A 19,425-nucleotide genomic window follows, 5' to 3' on the forward strand; every position below is an offset into this window, starting at 1 on the left:
ATAAACTATAAAGTGTATAGCTGTTGGTCATTAAACAAGGACCTTTTTTGCTTTACAATAAAATTTGTTTAAATAGCTTACCCATCTTTGCAATCAATTCTTCCATCACAAACAACTTCATATGAAACACATTTTCCAGAATCATGGCAGCCATATGCTGACATATTTGCTGATTCGCAGTCACTGTAAATACAAAATGTTTGTGAAAAAAATATAAAAATATTTTTGTCACTAATTATGTTTTGTTTGCAGAAATTCTGGCATCCTTTAATCAACATCATTTAAAAACTTTCTCAATTCAACCAGATATCACATAGTTATGCTATTCCACAAATTACTCTATGAGAGAGAGAGAATTTACTCGCTGCTTTTAATCAGTAGTGGCCTCTATAATGCAACAATATGACATGTAACTAAATTTAGTGGTTAAATAACACAAACACTGATTTTCCACAGTTGAATAATTTACCGGTAAATGACATTGTTCAATTACTACTAATGCCTTGCAGCCTTATTTTTACCATGCCATATCAAAATCAAAAACTAGGTACTGTAGCTTACGAACTCTAAGTGATTTCAATATTCTGGATAATGCATTTCTGTATGACTACAAAAATTCAGTAATTTTCACTCACTCTTTGTCAATTTGAATTTCACATTCTGGCAAGTCTTCATCTTCCCCAAACTCACAGTCAGTAATTCCATTACAAGTTAAGTGTTTGTCAATACAAGTGACCTTTTTGCTATAAAAATACGTTGTCATAGAAATAAATAACAGCTCGTTCATATATTTTACAATTTACTAGCAAGAAAAGAAAGTTATCTATTTAAGAAATATAATTGCCAAACACAATTCTCATCAATAAAAGTAAATGAAGCAAACCAAATGTGCTGAAAAACTGAAATAAAGGTATGTTTTAAAAACCATAATACAGAAAGAACATAATGCTAAAGTAAGATAATATATCATGATCTTCAACTGTCAACAAAATAGTGCTATGAAGTAGAAAGCTTGCCTTCTGTAGCACATAGTTTCCCAAGGTTTGCAATCATTTGAGCAAATGGCTTCGTCCATGGTTACGGGAATACAAACGCCAATGCAGAAGGTTTCTGACATGTAGCACGGAAAAGAGAGATTTGTAGATTCTTTCATCAAAGCTAAAATAAAATGATTATTATGAAAAATACACAGATTACAAAATAATTTTGTTTATCATTCAACAACAATTTATGCTTATTGTTTTCTTACACAGACTTACAGATTCTATGATATATATAATTCTATTTAAAAAAAATATGGTATAAGTTAGAACTCAATGCGATTTGCTTAGTTTAATTAATCAGAGTTACGGTAAGTTAAAATTATTAAATGTTCAGAATATTTACTTAAAAGCTATGCCTACTTTAATTAAAGCGACTGACAACTGGATTATATGATATTTACTCAGATTATAATATGGTAATTAAATTAAATTTTAGATTATATTCACACACATTGCTTAAAATTATGAATTGGCAGTTACTTTGCATGCAGAATGATAAATCATGTTTATGTGAAACGACAGGTGATTAAAATGTAAGCAGAGGAAATATCTATTTTTGGTTAAACTAGGAACAATATTTAGGCAATGAATTAATCAGCCATTTTGCAAGAAGAAATGCTCACAATGAAAGCAATGACAAAAATTGTATGAAAAATGATTTCCGCGCATAAGCAAGAATTTGGTTTCATTTTTCAAGTAATCTTTCATGTCTTATAGCTTCTGTCATGTAACTGACGCTTGGCCATGCAAGTGAGCAATGACATTTCAGACTAAGTATTGTTACCCATGGCTGAAATAATATAAGTTATATAAAAAGCCATGCCATTTTGCCATGCTGATACACTCACCAAGCGAATTGGAAATGAGATGAATTATTTAAATCAGAAAGTGTTGAAAGCATTTCATATAATAATTTGGTGTGATCAAATTATGCAGGCAAGCTGCCAATGCTTTTTATACAACTTACAAACTAGCCATTCCATTGATGTATAACCGTTTCCAAAGCCTAAAAATATGTGAAATTAATCTTTCAAATGGTTGGCATAATGGAACAGATAAATGTGTGTAAAGTGATCGATTAACAACAAAGATGTGCCATAATATAGATTCCGATTAAAAAAAAAATTCTGTAAACTAGAAAGGATATCATCAATAAAATAATAGTAAGTGCATACTATATATATTGTTATTCCCAAGATATTTCACTGGGACCAATGTCATGTTAAGAGTTTTCCGTTAAATTTCTGCATCATTATTTATTTTCACCAACTTTCAAAAATACATAGATATAGAATATCTATTACTTATTTATGTTCAGTTACTTATATCATAGTATAATGACAATATTTTTGATTTCTCAGACAAAAATATAATACAAAAGAATTTTAAAATATGCACAAATAAAATTCCTTGTAGTCTACAAGTAGATTAGTTCTGTCAAGTATTTATGTTCAATTTACACTATAATCTGATATTGTAAATCTGACATAAATATCGCTGAAATAGAAATGCTTTTGTTTGAATATAGCTATATAAGTTAGCAAACCTTGTTCAAGTGAAGCGGGATCAAAACTGTTCATAGCTGTTACAGAAGGTACTTTGATATCACTGTATAGTGAAGAAACTGAATCGTACTCCTCAGATTCATTATACTTCTTTAGAGTCATGATGGAATTTATTTCGTTTTCAAACCAGTAGAAACTTCTATCGGCGATAACCAAAGTTGATGAAGTTAGCATCGAATTCATTGCAGAACTGTCAATGATTTTGTAGTTTTCCCCAGTCGATCTGTGAACATGTAAAATATTTTATTTGAGCTATAATATTTCCTCACTTAGAATCACGCATATACTGGTAAATAATGTAGGGAAATGACATACCATAGTTGGACCTACATAGGATAGGATATTCTCATTTAAGCCGATAAGAAGGCCTAAGCATATGACAAGCCATGGCCCCTCGTTCGGTTACCAGTTAATGTCGGGTATGGGAATAGTTGACCATTTATTTATTTCAATTTCATGGACTTGATGGCGGAGGCAGCCGTAACCGAATAGTGGTTACGTGAACTGCCCTACGGCGGCGGGGTCCAGCAACCCTCCTCATATAATAACCACGGGATTCGAACTTGCGAACTCGCGCAGGGTAATTAGAGGTGCGATGGCAAGTGTACGATTAGAACGATGTGCCATACCGCCGAGCCGTATCCATTTTATTTCAATCAGAAGACATTTCATGTTAGTATAAAACGCTCCATAGAAATACTGTATGAAAATAAAACAATGTGTATACTTACGACATTACTTCCAAGTTTCCAGTGCTGGCATCAATCCAATATAACATTTTACTCTCGGAGCAAAAAGTCATACTGTAAGGCAATAAATTTTGCCTCTTCAGTAACACAGTTCTGTGCAATCCAGCCATGTCGCTTCTTTCTATTTGGCCTTGCAAATCTCCCCAGAAAAGATATCTAAAATTGTAATTGTGCATGGTGTGGTATACCGAAAACATCAATTGATCAGTTTAGACAGTTTGACATATACTTAGTGGAGAGACATATTTAGATTGCAATGAAAATTCAACAATGCTGGTGACTCAGTTTATATATTTACTAATTTCGAATTTTGACGTCATTTCGATTCTGACAAATTATCCAATAAATTTAAGTACTAGTGTGACATAACTTTGCATCACACAGTTCTTGACATTATCTAACTTGTATCTGACCACAGAAATGTTTGTACATGACAACGGCCTATGGCCATGTCAAACATCTTTAGTGACGAGTATACAAGGATTATTCTTGACGTATATTTGTCACATTTATTTTTAAACGAACATTAACTAGGTAGAAGCGAATTTTAGTTAATAAACATCGTAATATTTTGGCAAATACAATTCACGTTGCATTGTGCGTAATTAACCTAATGAATCTATTTTTACTTTGAGGTTTTGCTGCAATGGACTAACAAACAATATATATAACAAATCATCTTTAAAAAAAAATCCGAAAATATGTTACACTTGCCAAAACTCTTGAGCCCTTCTATATCGAATTTAAATTGCTATTCTCGAGCTAGATTCGGTTTGGTAATCAAAAGAGAGCCCACGAGTCATACAGACGGCTGTAGATGCACATCGAGAATAAATGATGAATCCTATCATGTCCTATCATCCTTTCATGTTGTGCGAGAGGGAATAAACAGTTGTTTAATGAAGTTCTGACTTTAAATTTTACCTGTCCACAACGTCAATAGCAAGTGAGACGGGCGCTTGCATATCTCCACTTATCAAATTCCTGTTCACTTGATAAGGTCTTGATCCTGGTTCATTCGAGATCGATGCAACTCCTATTGATTGGCTTCCAACGTCTGACCAATATATGGTTTCTCCGTAGGGATCAATTATCAAACCAACGGGTTGAAGCAAACCTATATTATTATAATTAATAAGAAAAATTATTAGGCAATTAAAATTTACCAATACAAATACCATTGACCACTGAATTACTTTATTCCATATTATAAGTGTATACCAATGACTGATTTTTCCTGGTTGGAAAAAATAAACTTGACTTGGCTAGGTATCAAATTAAAAAGTTCAATAACAAATAATCCAACGGAAAAAGGGAAATAATGAAATTATAACGTGAAAATGAGATTATTGATTTCATGCAATTTAGCGACTTTTGGAATTGAAGTTCTGACCACAAAGTCGAAGCAATTTTCCTTTAAGTTTGATTCAGATATTCAATAATTGGATGATAATCAAGTTGATCACTTAATCACTCATCTTAAAATAACGCACAATCAGCAATTTATTTTTCTGGAAAAGTAAGAGACATACGACTTGGATATAAACAATTGAATAGAAGAAACAGCAGAAAGGTAACGGCAAAAATGTCTCAGTTGCGTGTAGGAGAAAGTCTTCAATAATAAAAAACCTAGTCCATGTTTTGACGATCAAATAAGAACTGTAAGCGTTAAATATTGAACAAAAATAACGCACCGTTCTACAATAAAATCATAATGCATTACTTAAACCGTAAGTCACTAACGTCATATATGTAACCTTTATTCATATTTATCTATACAATAAAGGGATTAAAATGATAATGTTCTATTTTTCTGTTCAATTCGATTGACACCAAAATTTACGAAATACATATCCTATAGGACCTATATTAATAACGACACATTCATTACATATTTAAAGTTATTTTAAACACGGGCCGATGGTGAAGAACATTGCACGACTTCGTTATTAAGATGTGAAACAGATAAAATAATTAATGTCAGGGTCACGAAAATAGGAAGATTAATAAAGTTTCAATAAATTCAAGTTTCACAACAAGGCTGTGTTGAAACATAAATAAATGAGAAGCATTTGCATAATTGGTTTTTAAAAATGGACAGAATAAATCCTATTTTATTATTAAAATATTGTGACGCCAAAATTAAACATCGGGGTATTTTGATATCAACAGTGATAAAGAAACATATTTAGGTTTTAAAACATATGATAAATATAGATATTTATAAACAAACGTCGCCGTGTTAACTATGCGAGTCTAAAACGTTTTAGTCTGAACCAGTGGTTCTCAACCTTTTTGCTTTCGTGGCCAACTTTCGTTGCACAAACAAATTCTGCGACCCGATAGCATTCATATGCAAGGGAAAAACTACAAATAAAACAAAAGATTATTTTTTCCAAGTTACACACTTCTACTCTAATAATTAAAATGAAAATTACCATTTAGAAGCAAAAACAGCTATATCATTAATTTCTAATACAATCAAATTCAACTAATTTATCAATAAGTCTAACAATTTTTGAAAGACTTGTGGCCCGCCTGAATATGTTTCTGTGGCCCAGTATTGGGCCATGGTCCTCTGGTTAGAACCGATGGTAAAAACGATTTCATAAGAAATTCAATGTGGTGAACATTTGCCAACTATAAATAAATTCTACCTGAAACAAGCGTTACAGTCCTTGACTGGCTCGTTAGATCTGTAACTTTGATATCCCTAGTATATCTCTCGATCCATATCAATAATTTCTGCCACTGGAATGACGAGCCTTGTTCAGAGAAGTAATCTTCGTTTTTCTGGATCCAGCGGCTGTGGTATACCGAATTGACGACTCCTCCCACTACTGGGAATAGTCTCTGCAATATAGGACATATCGTTTTTAATTATTTGATGGAATTTTGCATTCAATTAAAATTAAATATCAATACAAATCAATCCCTTCGCCATGAAATGCCATTTTTAGTTTTCTTTTTATTATATTGTTCGTACAAAGTGTATTTTCAACATGGTGAAAAGATAAACTACTGATTATTGATAAATGCAGTGCGTGTGGAACGCGAAATTTTATATAAGAATCTTTGTATTCTATAATAAATATATTTACAGTCAGTATTAATATTGTCGAAGGAAATAGTCGATGAAATGATGCTTCAAGTGTTAATATCCATAAAAAATGTTCTATTTATCGTAATACATAATGATATGGAGAAGTTTGTCAATTTGCCTTGAGATTCGATAAAAATCTTAATTATTGCACCTAAGGCGATGAACACAATTCAGATTGAACACAATTGAGTCATCATTAATTTAGAGCTGATGTTTGTTTGTGCTTTTAGTTAAAACCACAATTCTTATTTACACAAATATCTTCTGTTCTGAAAAATAACCTCTTACCATTAAAGTCAAGTCCATTAACTGGAGATTAATATCAGTAATCAACGTAAATTTGACAAAATAAACACAGGAAACGTCATGGTCGTTAGATTCATAAATAATTATTTTGAAGATGTCAAAAATTCGAGGTATAAAGTGAAAAGTCGAGGTTTGGTGTTAAAATTAGGTGGAGTCGAAATTCCGGTCCGACTGGGTTTATTGTGATAAACATCATAAGTTCATTAAACAATTGTTGCTTTGATAAAGATTAATAGTGCATTAAACAAGAGATTTGAATGTGAAATCGATTTCAATACTCGCAAATACCTTTTTTATATAGATTACAACAATTTTTGAAAGCATATATAATGTACTGAAAAGTAAATGATGTTATTGCTAGCTTAGGCATTATCATAATATCTTTTTAAATGTGAGCATAAAAATATTATAACCTGTACAGATTCAGTACCGCCTGGCCCCCTTGTTGCTGTTGCAGCATAAATTCCATCACCCCCAGATAATATAAGAAATGGTTCGTTGTACAAATCAGATGAGATCTCTGCGGTAAATAAAAATGAATAAATCTCAATTGCTGAAATAAATGAAATATGCTAAAGAAGTCTGACCACGGTCAGACGAAACGTTACAGAAATGCATTTGTGTTAGTGTGCAGCAAAGACTCAAATCAAACAGAATATTCATCTTTTTTCTTGCTACAGCACCCTTGCATTATACGTTATATCTACCCATTTGCACAAAGGCATTGAGCAAGGAAATATTGTTAAACTTACGTAACTCCTATTTGAAATCTATAAATTCACTCTTACAATAAATGAAATTAACCTACTAGTTGAAAATTCGTTCATCTTGTTTCCACGGCTTGGTATATTTTTGCTTTGTGCGTACACAGTGAGTTTATACTCAGTATCTGGTCGAAGATTGCTAATTAAAGATGTGTAGAAAGGACGTTCGATGTCCTGATTTACGGATGCCGCTTTTACCGCTTCGACACCAACCCTGGTAGTAAAATAGAATTTGATCAATACCCAATCACTAACTCGATAGGATTTACAAACTTAAACTGGAGGAGAAGAAAGCCGATTATGGGATTTGATCATATGGCGTCTCGCCTGGTTACCAGTCCATGTCGATTTCAGATGCATGGACTTGATCTTGGAGGAAGCCATAATCGACCAGCGGTTACGTGAAACATCCTACGGAGGTGAGGAGTTCAGCAGTATTTAAATGAATAATTAATGATATATATATATATATGGGTCTTCACATTACACGTATTATGAAAACTTTTACAAAAGAATTCTCATTTCACAAAGCATTCAAACACCAGTTTAAATCGCGTAGATAAAATACATAACTGAAAATTGTGAAAAATATAAAGGTAATTACCCGTACGATGTTTTCCCAAATGCTGATATTACTGATATTAGGAAGCTATCGTATATCGCAAGTTTAGGCATCTGCCATCTAACTGCTACAGTTGTTGAGTTAACAACAACTGTGTCTAATCGGACAGGATCCATGGGAGCTGCAAGTTAGAGATAAACTCATATTACGGTAGTTTAAATTGGATATAGCTCAATATGAAAGCATCAAAAATGATTATAGTAAGATTGGGTGCATTGTTAAATGTGAAGAGTGTAAGAAATGTGGATAAAGAAATACTTACGTATCACAACTGAAACACTCTCCGGGCTACTTTCATGCAGTTTTGGTCCTCTGGTAATAACAGAAAGCTTGTACTCGACTCCCGGTTTAACATTTGTTAAGAATTGTTTGGTGGACCTTTTCGTCAATCGCACGAGTCTTGCCGCTTTAGGCTCAGACGACATCTGAAGATAAAAATGACCAATTCAAATGTGTAAGGAATATATTATCATGCATAAATGGTTGAAAAGAATGAACGTGAAAATCACCAAATAAATCATGCACAAACAATACACACAAACATAGACAGATAAATACAAATGAATGTTTAAAATGTTAGTAGACAAAATTTGAAAGTTTAGTAATAGTAAGAAAAGGTGACCGTACATTTGAACCCATGTACATTTGAACCCATGCGTATATCCACGGGTTCAATCTATATGCGGGTGCTAAAACCCATGGGTTAGGGTTAGTGTGTGTTTAACTATTTGTGAAACAAAAAAAATTCCATAGGTGCAATACCATACAGGTGCAATTGTCATGGGTTCAAATGTACGTGGGTTCAAATGTAATGGAACCGTAAGTAAAGTTCAATGTTTCATTTTGAAATGCGGCAGTTACGCAAACCAAAGATAATAATATATACTTTGTCAAGCGAATATATCATCCAGTGTGATAAATACTACTCATCTTTATAGATTCTTATCATCTATTTTGATAAAAATTAGATCCGTTAAATAAATATTATCCCATGTTATCATAATAAATTGTAAATGGTAAATGTTTTTAGCAGAAGCAAATAAAACAAAATTCAAAGATGAATGTCGTGATGGAACACGTATTGCTGGTTGTATGAAAGTGAAAAATAAATATCATTATTATTCACGTTGATGTAGGTTTCGAAAATATCCTCGCGGATGATGACATCTGACGAAAAAGATTCAACGAGAAGATACGAGATGCAGATGATAAGCAGAGTTTGTTATTATAAAACATGTACATGCATGGAATATTATCCGCCTTAAAGAATATTAATGAAAAGCACTAGAAGCAGTTCAGAGAAGAAGTTGGCTTTGTATGTGAATCCAAATAAAATGTTTAATATTTTTCCAATGGCCGATGTAGTTGATGCAACTTAGATGTTAAACGATTGCAACAGCATGTTAGTGGTTATCAACATGTACCTTGGTGCATGTTGCATTTGCAATGACTAACCATATAGAATTTTGATTTTGAAGTTTTTTGCCATCCAACAAACAGAACAGCTTTACTTTTTTCACAGTCTGATGGTTTCAACACAATTCCCTGTTTAACTTTAAAAAGCCTCTAAAAAAAACGACGTATTATTTCTCTCCCCAAATGAACAAGCATGACATGAAATCGACTCTCATTCAACACCTAATGATGAAAGAGAATATGAAAACATTCTCTTCAAAAATAGTCACTCGCCACAACAAAAAACCCGGCACTCGTGCAGCACACCAACAGCAACAAATAAAAAATTATCAATAGTAAACCGAAGTACTCCAAAAAACAAAATACAATAAAAACATAATAATTTATAATATTCGTATGTCATATATGTATATATTCCAATATATATATATATATATCCTGAATACACTCTCTGGAGGTAAAGATTGGTTCAAGGCCGGCCTCAGCTATCGCAGGGCCCTACGCGAAGCGCATTGCGCGGGCCCAGTCTGGGTAGAAATAAAGATAATAACTGAAAATAAATATTTAGTAACAAAAAATGAATTCATATACATAATGACCTGTACATGATTATAATTAATAATAGTTAGATTCAATAATTTACACCTTGACGGGTTTATGGTAGTGTGGGGCCTAGTGCTGCGACATAGGTTGCAGTGGTTTACGATTATTGCTTTATCACATATTTACTGTTGTCTCAATGTTACATGTGAGATCATAACAAAAATTTCGCAAGTTCTTCACAACTTAAATGACCGGTACCAAATCTGAAAAATATTTGATGCAGGCACGACATCTGCTAAATTATCGGAATTGCTGGGCTTAGTAGCAATTTGTATTGATTTTTATAGTCATAGTTAAAACATTATTTTAAATAATACACAGCGCCGCCTGAAAAAACATTCAAGGATGGCACCGATTAAACTACCCCAATATGTTTGACTGATCAAGAAACTAACTCTAACCTGAAGCTGTTTTTGTAACGTACAGGGTTCGACGTATTCTATTTTCGCTGTGAGGTTGGCAACAGGCAATGGAACTGGAAAAAATAAAATGCGTTAGAAATTTATTGGGAGGTGGACAAATCCGAAGAGAAAAATTCCCATAGAATATGATGATCTATTTTGTCAGCTCCGTTCTGAAGTTTGATAAAAGCCATAAAAGTCAGGTAAAAACCTCAATGGCTCCCACTAACCTGTCGCAGCTATAATTGTTAAAGGTCTTCCATAAGTTCTTTTTGCAAGAGGTGATACTTTAATCTTATATATCGTAGCTGGGTTCAACCCGGTCAGTGTAGCAATTGAAAAATTCCCTTTAACTGTTACATCTAAAGATCCGTCTCTTGGTGCCCACGCAATCCTGTACTTCAGTAATAACGGACTGGAATTTCCATTCCATTTTAATTGAATTGATTCTGGCGAGGAAATCACTGAGCTAGGTCCGAGTAAATTGGTAGATTTTCCTAAAAGCGATAGATTCACATGTTACAGCTTATACGCTTTAGAAACGTATATTTTGCACATTTCAAAAAAAAAAAAATTATGCATGATGTCAACAAAAATTGAGGAAACGACTCTTATTTACACCATGAGGTGACGCGCAGATGTGTCGCATAGTAATCTCGTCCACGACAAGGACGAATTATTAGTTTCGCAACAATTTCGAGACATGCCAATCGTTGATGCTGCTGAGTTATCGTCGACGACGCGTGAACTATTAATTGCAGCTTCCATATCCTATCTATCAGCCAAGGCCGGAAATGGGTGGTCTTAGGCGACTGAGAGCAACAAAACCCTTTGTTTTAAAGAATTTGATAGTTGAATAGAACGGACCACAAAGATTGCCAAAACATGTATAGTAACGATCCTAGAATTTAGACACTTGAGTGGTGGAAATCAGTCTGGCGATACTTAACAGTATTGTTTTTTGATTACAATGAATTGCCATGATTATTATGTGAGGTATTGTCAAGTGGGGAAAGATGCATTTGGCAGAGTGACGGTTATATAAATCAACTTTTTTTATGGAGCATTTGTCCGATTTTATGGAAATACGCGACGTTTTGTGATTACGTTTAGGCACACTATCTGAAACTATCCATTCAATGAATGCATATATTATTTTGTACTTGCAAACATTTGCTTAGACATCTTTAATTTGATGGAGGACTGATGGTACTGAAATGTATGATACTAAAATTTCCTTTTGGCCTTCCTGTCCATATATTTGTGTTTTAGTTTTTTATTCATGGGTATGCATCCATTTCCCGGCGTCGAATTAAGCAGTGGTAACTTGTCTTGCAGTATTTGATTGTGATTGAGTTTAATCACAAGAAAATGGGTAAAAACAGACTTTGGTTTAAATTTTATAAAACACCAAATATATATAACTTGAAAAAACACTGATGGCCTATTTAATTTCGTTTTAATGACTTCTAAATTTAAACTCATCCAATTTGCGTCGGTCATATTCAAAGTTTACCCTTTAATTTATTTATGAATCTTTTTAAAAAATATAATTTGGTAAAATTTTATACACAGAAGTCACCTGCAGTTTATTAAATTTGAAAATATTGTCTAAGATTGAAGTTTAAAAATAAATAATTTAAAGCACCTTTAACGGCTTGTTTTTTTAAAGGAAACTTTGACTGCATTGGATTTCTCCTGTTCAAGACTTCCTCGCAAATTATTGAAAGGATGGTATCGGTGGCCATGATGAGATCATCGCCCCAATCGAGCATAATCAAGTTATCCTGAAAATAATTTTGTTAAAGAAAGAGATTAGAAGGAGAAAGATAATGTTCATTTCACTATAGGAAATATTCGACATTAAATAAAATGTATCATAGGTTTGAAACATACATAGTAGAAAACATTGTATCAAGTGAATTCCGAAAAATTAAATAGCTGGTGCTGATTTGTTTACTTAGCTATTTACCTTGTTTAACGGGTTTCCAGATGGTATTGACTTAGCAAAAAAATACGGTAAACAAACAAAACCCGGCAATATGTCATTCCTAATTTGAGCAATGCAATTTAGACTGTCACGTGGCGCCTATGGTCAATAGATAACAATCTTAAACTGTATTCATAAGCTACAGTTCTTCTAAAAAAAGTTGAAAAATATTTCATCAAATCGGCAATTTTATGAGTTCATATAGTTTAACAAGAAATGACTCAGAACATAAATAGGCGAAATAAATAATTGGAAACTAAAATTTTTGAGGCTTTCCGCCTGTGCTGTATATGGAGTACAGTAACAATGAATTGATTAATTGATGCTCTCGTAGTATGTGCAACGAGATGGCGGACACCTGAACATAGTATGTGTAACAAGTTAAGGTCAGGCCATAATTTTATTTCAATTTTCCTTGTTTTAGTTCTATTACGAGCTCGGGGACTAGCCAAGCGACTCCCGTAATATTTGTACCTAAAATTGTGGTCTAACCTTAACCTGATACATATACTACGTTCCGGTGTCCGCCATCTTGTTGCACATACTACGGGAGTACCGATTAATTAATATTAATGTATAAAAGATTGTGCATTGCTCATACTTTGACAGGTCTCGAAACTGCTGGCCTGAGTTGTGTGGCATTGGCTCTGTTATATCCGATAGCTATTATCCTTGCATGCTTCCTTTGCAATATTCTTCCTGGACGAACAACTGGATCCATCGATTGTCCACCAATCAATAGTATAATAAAACTTCTAAAAACAAATTTACCTTTTAATCAAAGAAACTTTGTTAGTAAGTAATACAGTTTGTTCGGAATTTTTTATTTTCATTCGAAAATGTTATAGTTAAAAGTGATACTTATTTTGGACCGACATCAACAGATCAATATCTTTGAATTTGTAATCAAGTTGAACATTTTTTCAAAATGAAATTGAAGTTTGGGACCATCCCTACTTCTATAATGTAAGAGCATACATTTTATTTTCAACTTTTCAAACCAATAAACACATTAAGGGCAACTAGATTTGTATGTCTGTGATAGTGCAAATCATTTTTGCTTTGGATCCCCAAAGGCTTCCTAATTACAAAAATGTTAATGGCAAAGAGTACAACAAAAGTTTTGTTTCGTCAAAAGTCATAACTTCCAAAAATTGCATTTTACCCCGGACAGTGTAAAACAACAACAACAAAGAGTTAAAGAAACTTTGTTATCAGAACACCCTCAAATAAGTATTAGATATGAATGATTCTGAATTGCGAATTTGGAGGGAAGGCCATTTGCTGTATGGCGAGAACTAAAGAGGCCAGATAGAAGCATGTGTACTATGCAATTAATTAGTGCATGTGGATTGTTAAAACGAGTTTTATTGAAAATATCAACTAAAAATAACTGTTCCTTTTATCTGAATTGGGTGCAATGAGTATTTTTCCTAATAAATTGATTCGCTACTGCAGCCATATATTCTGTTTATAGAAGTCAGTGATGAGAGGCTTCTACACTTGAACTATATTAATAAATAAAATCACACGCGTATATAGATTACTATTTAGATTTGTTTTAGTTGGAGCTCGTGTTTGGTTATCTTTGGGAATATAAAACTTGAAGCAAAAATGGTAGGTTAGGTTCCGCGTATCGGATATGATTACGTTTAGTTTAGCAATATAGGTAGATAATACCATAGCTGTGAAGATTCTCACCACAAAACAATATAGAAACAAGATACAGCGCGACGGGTATCATTTGAGGTTTTAGAATATTGAAAACAATGCCACTATAAGATGACCAATTGCTCTTACTGGTAGAATTCTGCTGAAAAATATTGTGTTGCTCTATTTTCATTTCATTGTTTCTCATAGCTAAGGATTACTGCATCGAAAATGGGATAACTCTCAATATTGAAACACCGACGTCTGACGAGAATACCGCGAGTAATATTTTTCACTTTAGATCAGCCTACTTATGTATTTTAATTCATTATAGTCATTTGAAAGGTGATTCAATAAACAATAGTCAGGTTTCAACAAAGTGACAGAGGTGATCGTGCACAGTTCAAACAAAATCATCTTTCCCATAATGTCAAAATTTGTATATGGATTAACTTTTTGAAATAAAAACAAGAATAACAGGTTCTGAGAATTAAGATTACAATATGCCTACGGTCCTCTAAAACCTCATTCAACCAAAGCGTAAATTTTATGAAGAAAATCCAATACCTCGAACCGCAACGGTATGTTAACTAAACATGGTGGCATTGGAAACAAAATGATGAAAACGGCGAGTAATAGTCGATAAATGCGATTTAAATTATGAAAACTAAACAGAAATTTATTTTCATTTTTTGCAATGGCAATAAAAGTTGTAAACTAAAGGCAAGAATATATAGAAAAATCATCTGGACAGAAAACCGAATTTCGAACATGGCTTAATACCTTTTCAATTTGAAGTTTGGACAGTAATCTGACACATTGTCAGTTTCATTAAAATGGAAGAATATCTTAAAGTTACTCTAGTCTACTTCACTACATGTTTGCAAAACTAATAAAATAATGTAACATCTGCTGTAATCAACGATAATATTCACAAACAATTTTGATTTAGTTTGGATTTTAATTTGTGCAGAAATATTTCAGTGAGTGCCATAAATTTAAGCCAGTATTTGCGGTAAATTGACTTATACGTGTATAGTCCAGAAGTGGGCACGGCTTTGGACCAGGGGCCAAACATTTTGCCCGCCTAGACTGGCGGGCCATGTAAGTTTAACGTCAAAGTTACATTTTATGAACCATATTTATAGTGTTACAAAAGCAAAAGTGGAAAACAATAAGCCTCGCGCCAACACTAAATTTGATCGCAATCTCAACGATTTCCCTGAGCTATGTTTCAGCTATAACATGGAAATTGGGTTTTAGTTTGGTTGTGTCAGCATCAGGCGGGCTAGATTGAATTACCCAACTGGATTTGGCCCACGGGCCGTAGTTTTCCCATGTAAGGTGTATCAAATTCAAAGTGTCACAAAATTCAAATGCACGAGACTCAGCTAACGGAGTATCGGATCGCAAAATAATCATTTCGATGAATGAACAATGAAATTGTATTGAATAGGAACTTTTCAACTCAAAATTACCTGCTCGTACTCTTTGCGTTCACAGTTTGAGATAACGATAATAAAGCCTTCCCGGCATTTCTTCTGGAAGATGCGACAGGTTTTAAAGCATTCACTGCATCCCTCAATTCTGCGTGATGTCTCCATCGCTTTTTGAGTCTCAAGGTCTTTACTCTAACGCCGTACCTGTACGATATAAATAAGATCAGATTCACCGCTGCTCTTTATATTCTTCTTAATTAATGCGAGTACATGGTATCATATTATCGAAGGCGTTTTGTGCTACAAAATATCTTATGTGCTTTTTAAACATGCCTCGAGTGTCGCATTGGTTTATTTTCGTATATGGAATGAACGCGCATATGGAACGGGAAAATGTACAATTTTTTTGCAAAGAAAATGGAAATATGACATCCCTTTCGTCTTATTATTATGACATGTCAATAAATCGAATTACATTTTGTTACATTATTGTCAGAATGCCAGAAAAATATCAAAATAGCAGCTACATTATACCTTATTGCAAGCCAACCGTCTGCTTACCAAGAAATAATTTTACTATTTTGTCTAGACATTCGAGACAGGTGTAATAAAGTACGCCAACAACCGGATATAGCCAATATCTGAATAAACTAGGAAATAGTGTTTCATACAGAGGCCCAGTGACTTGCTCACACCTTATTTATTTAGAAAGAAACTTTTAGGTTACACGATAACTGCTAATCAGTGCTAAGTGTAATTTCACTTTACCGAATGCATGAAACATTCACACATTACTGTAAAAGAAATTCAACAATTGTAAATGACTTTCGTAAAATGTCAACCTAAATTCCTAGATTTTTACCTATAGTTTATAGGATTAAAACAAATTGAAAATATGTATATCGGTGATTACAATGTTCGATCTGTCCAACTTTGTTTACATCAGAATAGGGAGTCAATTGCATAATTATGCTACATATTTTTTACAATATACCGTAGTTACACAGCTAGTGAAACACTTCGCTTTAGTCAACTATGCGTGTGCATTTGCAAAAGATAAACAGAAATTACCACGTGAGTACTGTTAACCACATAATCACACGATATCACACAGAGCCGATTTGTTGATCTGAACTAAATCAATTAATATTCTTCTAGCGGCGAACACGTGTTTCTCATTTGCACGGAGAATCAACCGTGCGTGTGAGTAACTTGTTGAGGAGTTTGGATAAGAAGCTAAACAACAAGTCATGAAGTATAGGAATGAATTATGTTCCAAAATTTATTACCATGAAGAGCCAAATGTCAATTCTTTTCCCATCCCTCTGCTATTTAAGAAAAAATATCTCCTTAATGCGCATATTTGTCATTTTTTAATGTAATGACTGGTCGTTGTGGTCGACAAAATCAATGTTTCCGAGTATCTCGACCACTGATAATATAATATTTTGATTTTAACGGATATCTCTGACGTCGATCTGGACATCTCGGAGATAATGCAAATTTTGCCACCGCAATTTGTTACAAAATGGAATGAAATTTTGCTCTTTGGTTTCTTCTAATATGACTTTTAAGTTCACATGCGATGTTTTTATGAAATTTCATTTATTGTTTTTACATTTAATAAATTAATTTATCAAGTCAATTTGCTGACGCAAATAGTCCGCAGTAATGTTACAGATTGAGCTAAATATAAATTTAAAGAGAAAATAATTCGCGCTACCGCAAAATATAATCAAATTCCCGATTTAAGTCGGCAATTGATTCTTAATCTTCAACGTGGCTTTCCAATAAAATTGTGGTGCATCGAAATTTGCTCGCGTTTTAATTGAGTGGGTTTTTCATAACAAGTTAATACTACTTGACTCAATTACCATTCCAGTCTATTTTTCATATTTGTGTAATCATATTTATAGAAAATAAGTTATAGGAAAAGTCGCTACCGCGAATATTCATGTTTCTTAACTGCACAAATCTACAAAACGCGCACAATAAAAAACGTAATTAAAAAGCTGAATCACAGTATAGGAATCAAGTGTAATGTGGGATAAATTTACGTATACCATAATGAGTTTTATACCGTTGAGGATACTAGATTACTTGAAAAAAAGGTTAAAAATCATTATTAATATTATACAATGGTGACAATTTGTTATCTAAATACGAATTTTTCTGAGAGATTGTTATGACACAACCCAAAGCCAGATGATTTTGTATCGATCTAGTGTAATCTTTTCACATGCAATAACAATTTGTAAAACACTTTGTGATTAGTGTATTCTACCAGGTGTCTCGCGCGCCACAGGTGTACAAATGGCTGGTGTATAATTTCAATCCAAACACGTCCAATAAACTAACAATTAAAATAGTCCTGTTGTGGTAGCAAACGACAAATGTCACCTTGTAAGTACACACTATTTCATAAAATCGTACAATTATAAAAATCGACAAGGAATCAAATAGGTCATGTGCGGTTTCATACCAATTTTGAGCAATTGAGGCGAGGAAAGAGTAAATGGCAGTAGTAACTTTATTAGCGTCGTGAATATTTAAATTTTGAACTAATAGTTTAGGATTGTCATGCAATTATAATTAAAATTAGCACCTTATCCAAATAATGAGTTCCGGGTAATCATGTCCTCAACTCAAAATCAAATTGCTCAGAACAAAAATGAAAACTCACGTGATAAAACCGATTTTCCCTCTGCTTTTGGGGAGATTTAACCGCCGTGTGACGTCATTGATAAATCTTTGAATGTTACGAAGATTTTCTTGACTCGTTGCAGCGTCTATTACAAAAGTTACGTCATAATTCCGATCCTCTACAAAACAATTATCTATTTTCCATCTCCCATTGTTTTTATTTGAATATTCAGATAGTTTTTGAGGTAATGCTGATGAGTTTTGAATTGAAGTCAATGCAAACAATACTGCTAATAAACCGCTCACAGAATATCGAAGTTTGTAGCTATATACAATTGGTAGGTATAATGCATCCATACCAGTCTTATTTAACCTACCAGCTGCAAAGAAAGTTAAATGGTACATTTTTTAATTTAGCCACAGCCTTCTAGAAATAAAAAATATTTCTTTTTCGTAACTGACGAATCAAAGTTTTAGCTTAGATGTAACACCGTGTAATGTAACAAAATAGATTAACGCATATGCTTATGTATATTATTATCTCTTATGCTCGATATATTTTCGAATCTGGAAAATTAAAATTTGATTTGCAAAATTAAATACAAGTCGAACAACAGGTCTTTACCAAGTTCTAAAATTAACAGACACTGTAGTGAATAAACCTCTCTAGTGTCTCATTACTACTTAAAGGCACATTTTTTTGTTTACATACATACATACATACATACATACATACATACATACATGAATTACTTCTAAACTTTCTCGCTTTCCGACTGCGGGAATAGATGAACCAAATTCCGGTAAAATCATACTAGAATCGTCGATATATGTTAAATATTGTTTTAGCGACTTAAACGTCATAAAACTTACCCAAGTAATTGCACAAACACAAAGCGATATATACTACGTCACAATAAATGCTCACTGTGGCAAGATAATCGATTTTGTATGGTTGTTTAAATAAGCGAAATATAGCCTGATCTGCACTAATTTTAGGACATAAAAGAGTTCTTGATTACATTATCCCATCAAGCTAGTAATCTTCTTTTAAGATACGGTTAACACTAATTCGACAATGTTTGTCCTGTTTGTGAAATTGAGATCGATCAAGCAGGTTGTAGAGACATC

The 19,425-nt window shown here is 33.2% G+C and overlaps 1 protein-coding gene across 1 annotated transcript in view; it reads right to left on the reverse strand.

Moving 5' to 3' along the window:
- LOC120327876 (uncharacterized) overlaps window positions 1–18,670 on the reverse strand; it is a 48,139-nt gene extending 29,469 nt beyond the window's left edge. The window contains exons 1-19 of the mRNA XM_078114377.1: window positions 18,335–18,670; window positions 15,691–15,855; window positions 13,164–13,317; window positions 12,221–12,359; window positions 10,803–11,069; window positions 10,573–10,646; window positions 9,608–9,718; window positions 8,415–8,577; window positions 8,135–8,273; window positions 7,575–7,744; window positions 7,180–7,286; window positions 6,015–6,210; window positions 4,282–4,474; window positions 3,340–3,513; window positions 2,590–2,831; window positions 2,011–2,049; window positions 1,017–1,158; window positions 636–743; window positions 82–183 (exon numbers count right to left, since the gene is read on the reverse strand). Coding sequence (XP_077970503.1) covers window positions 82–183; window positions 636–743; window positions 1,017–1,158; window positions 2,011–2,049; window positions 2,590–2,831; window positions 3,340–3,513; window positions 4,282–4,474; window positions 6,015–6,210; window positions 7,180–7,286; window positions 7,575–7,744; window positions 8,135–8,273; window positions 8,415–8,577; window positions 9,608–9,718; window positions 10,573–10,646; window positions 10,803–11,069; window positions 12,221–12,359; window positions 13,164–13,317; window positions 15,691–15,855; window positions 18,335–18,651 — 3,002 coding nt within the window. The 5' untranslated portion in view covers window positions 18,652–18,670. The remainder of the gene's footprint in view (window positions 1–81; window positions 184–635; window positions 744–1,016; window positions 1,159–2,010; window positions 2,050–2,589; window positions 2,832–3,339; window positions 3,514–4,281; window positions 4,475–6,014; window positions 6,211–7,179; window positions 7,287–7,574; window positions 7,745–8,134; window positions 8,274–8,414; window positions 8,578–9,607; window positions 9,719–10,572; window positions 10,647–10,802; window positions 11,070–12,220; window positions 12,360–13,163; window positions 13,318–15,690; window positions 15,856–18,334) is intronic.
- Between the last annotated feature and the right edge of the window lie 755 nt (window positions 18,671–19,425).

Source organism: Styela clava, chromosome 7 (genome assembly GCF_964204865.1).
Source record: "Styela clava chromosome 7, kaStyClav1.hap1.2, whole genome shotgun sequence".
Lineage (NCBI taxonomy): Eukaryota > Metazoa > Chordata > Ascidiacea > Stolidobranchia > Styelidae > Styela > Styela clava.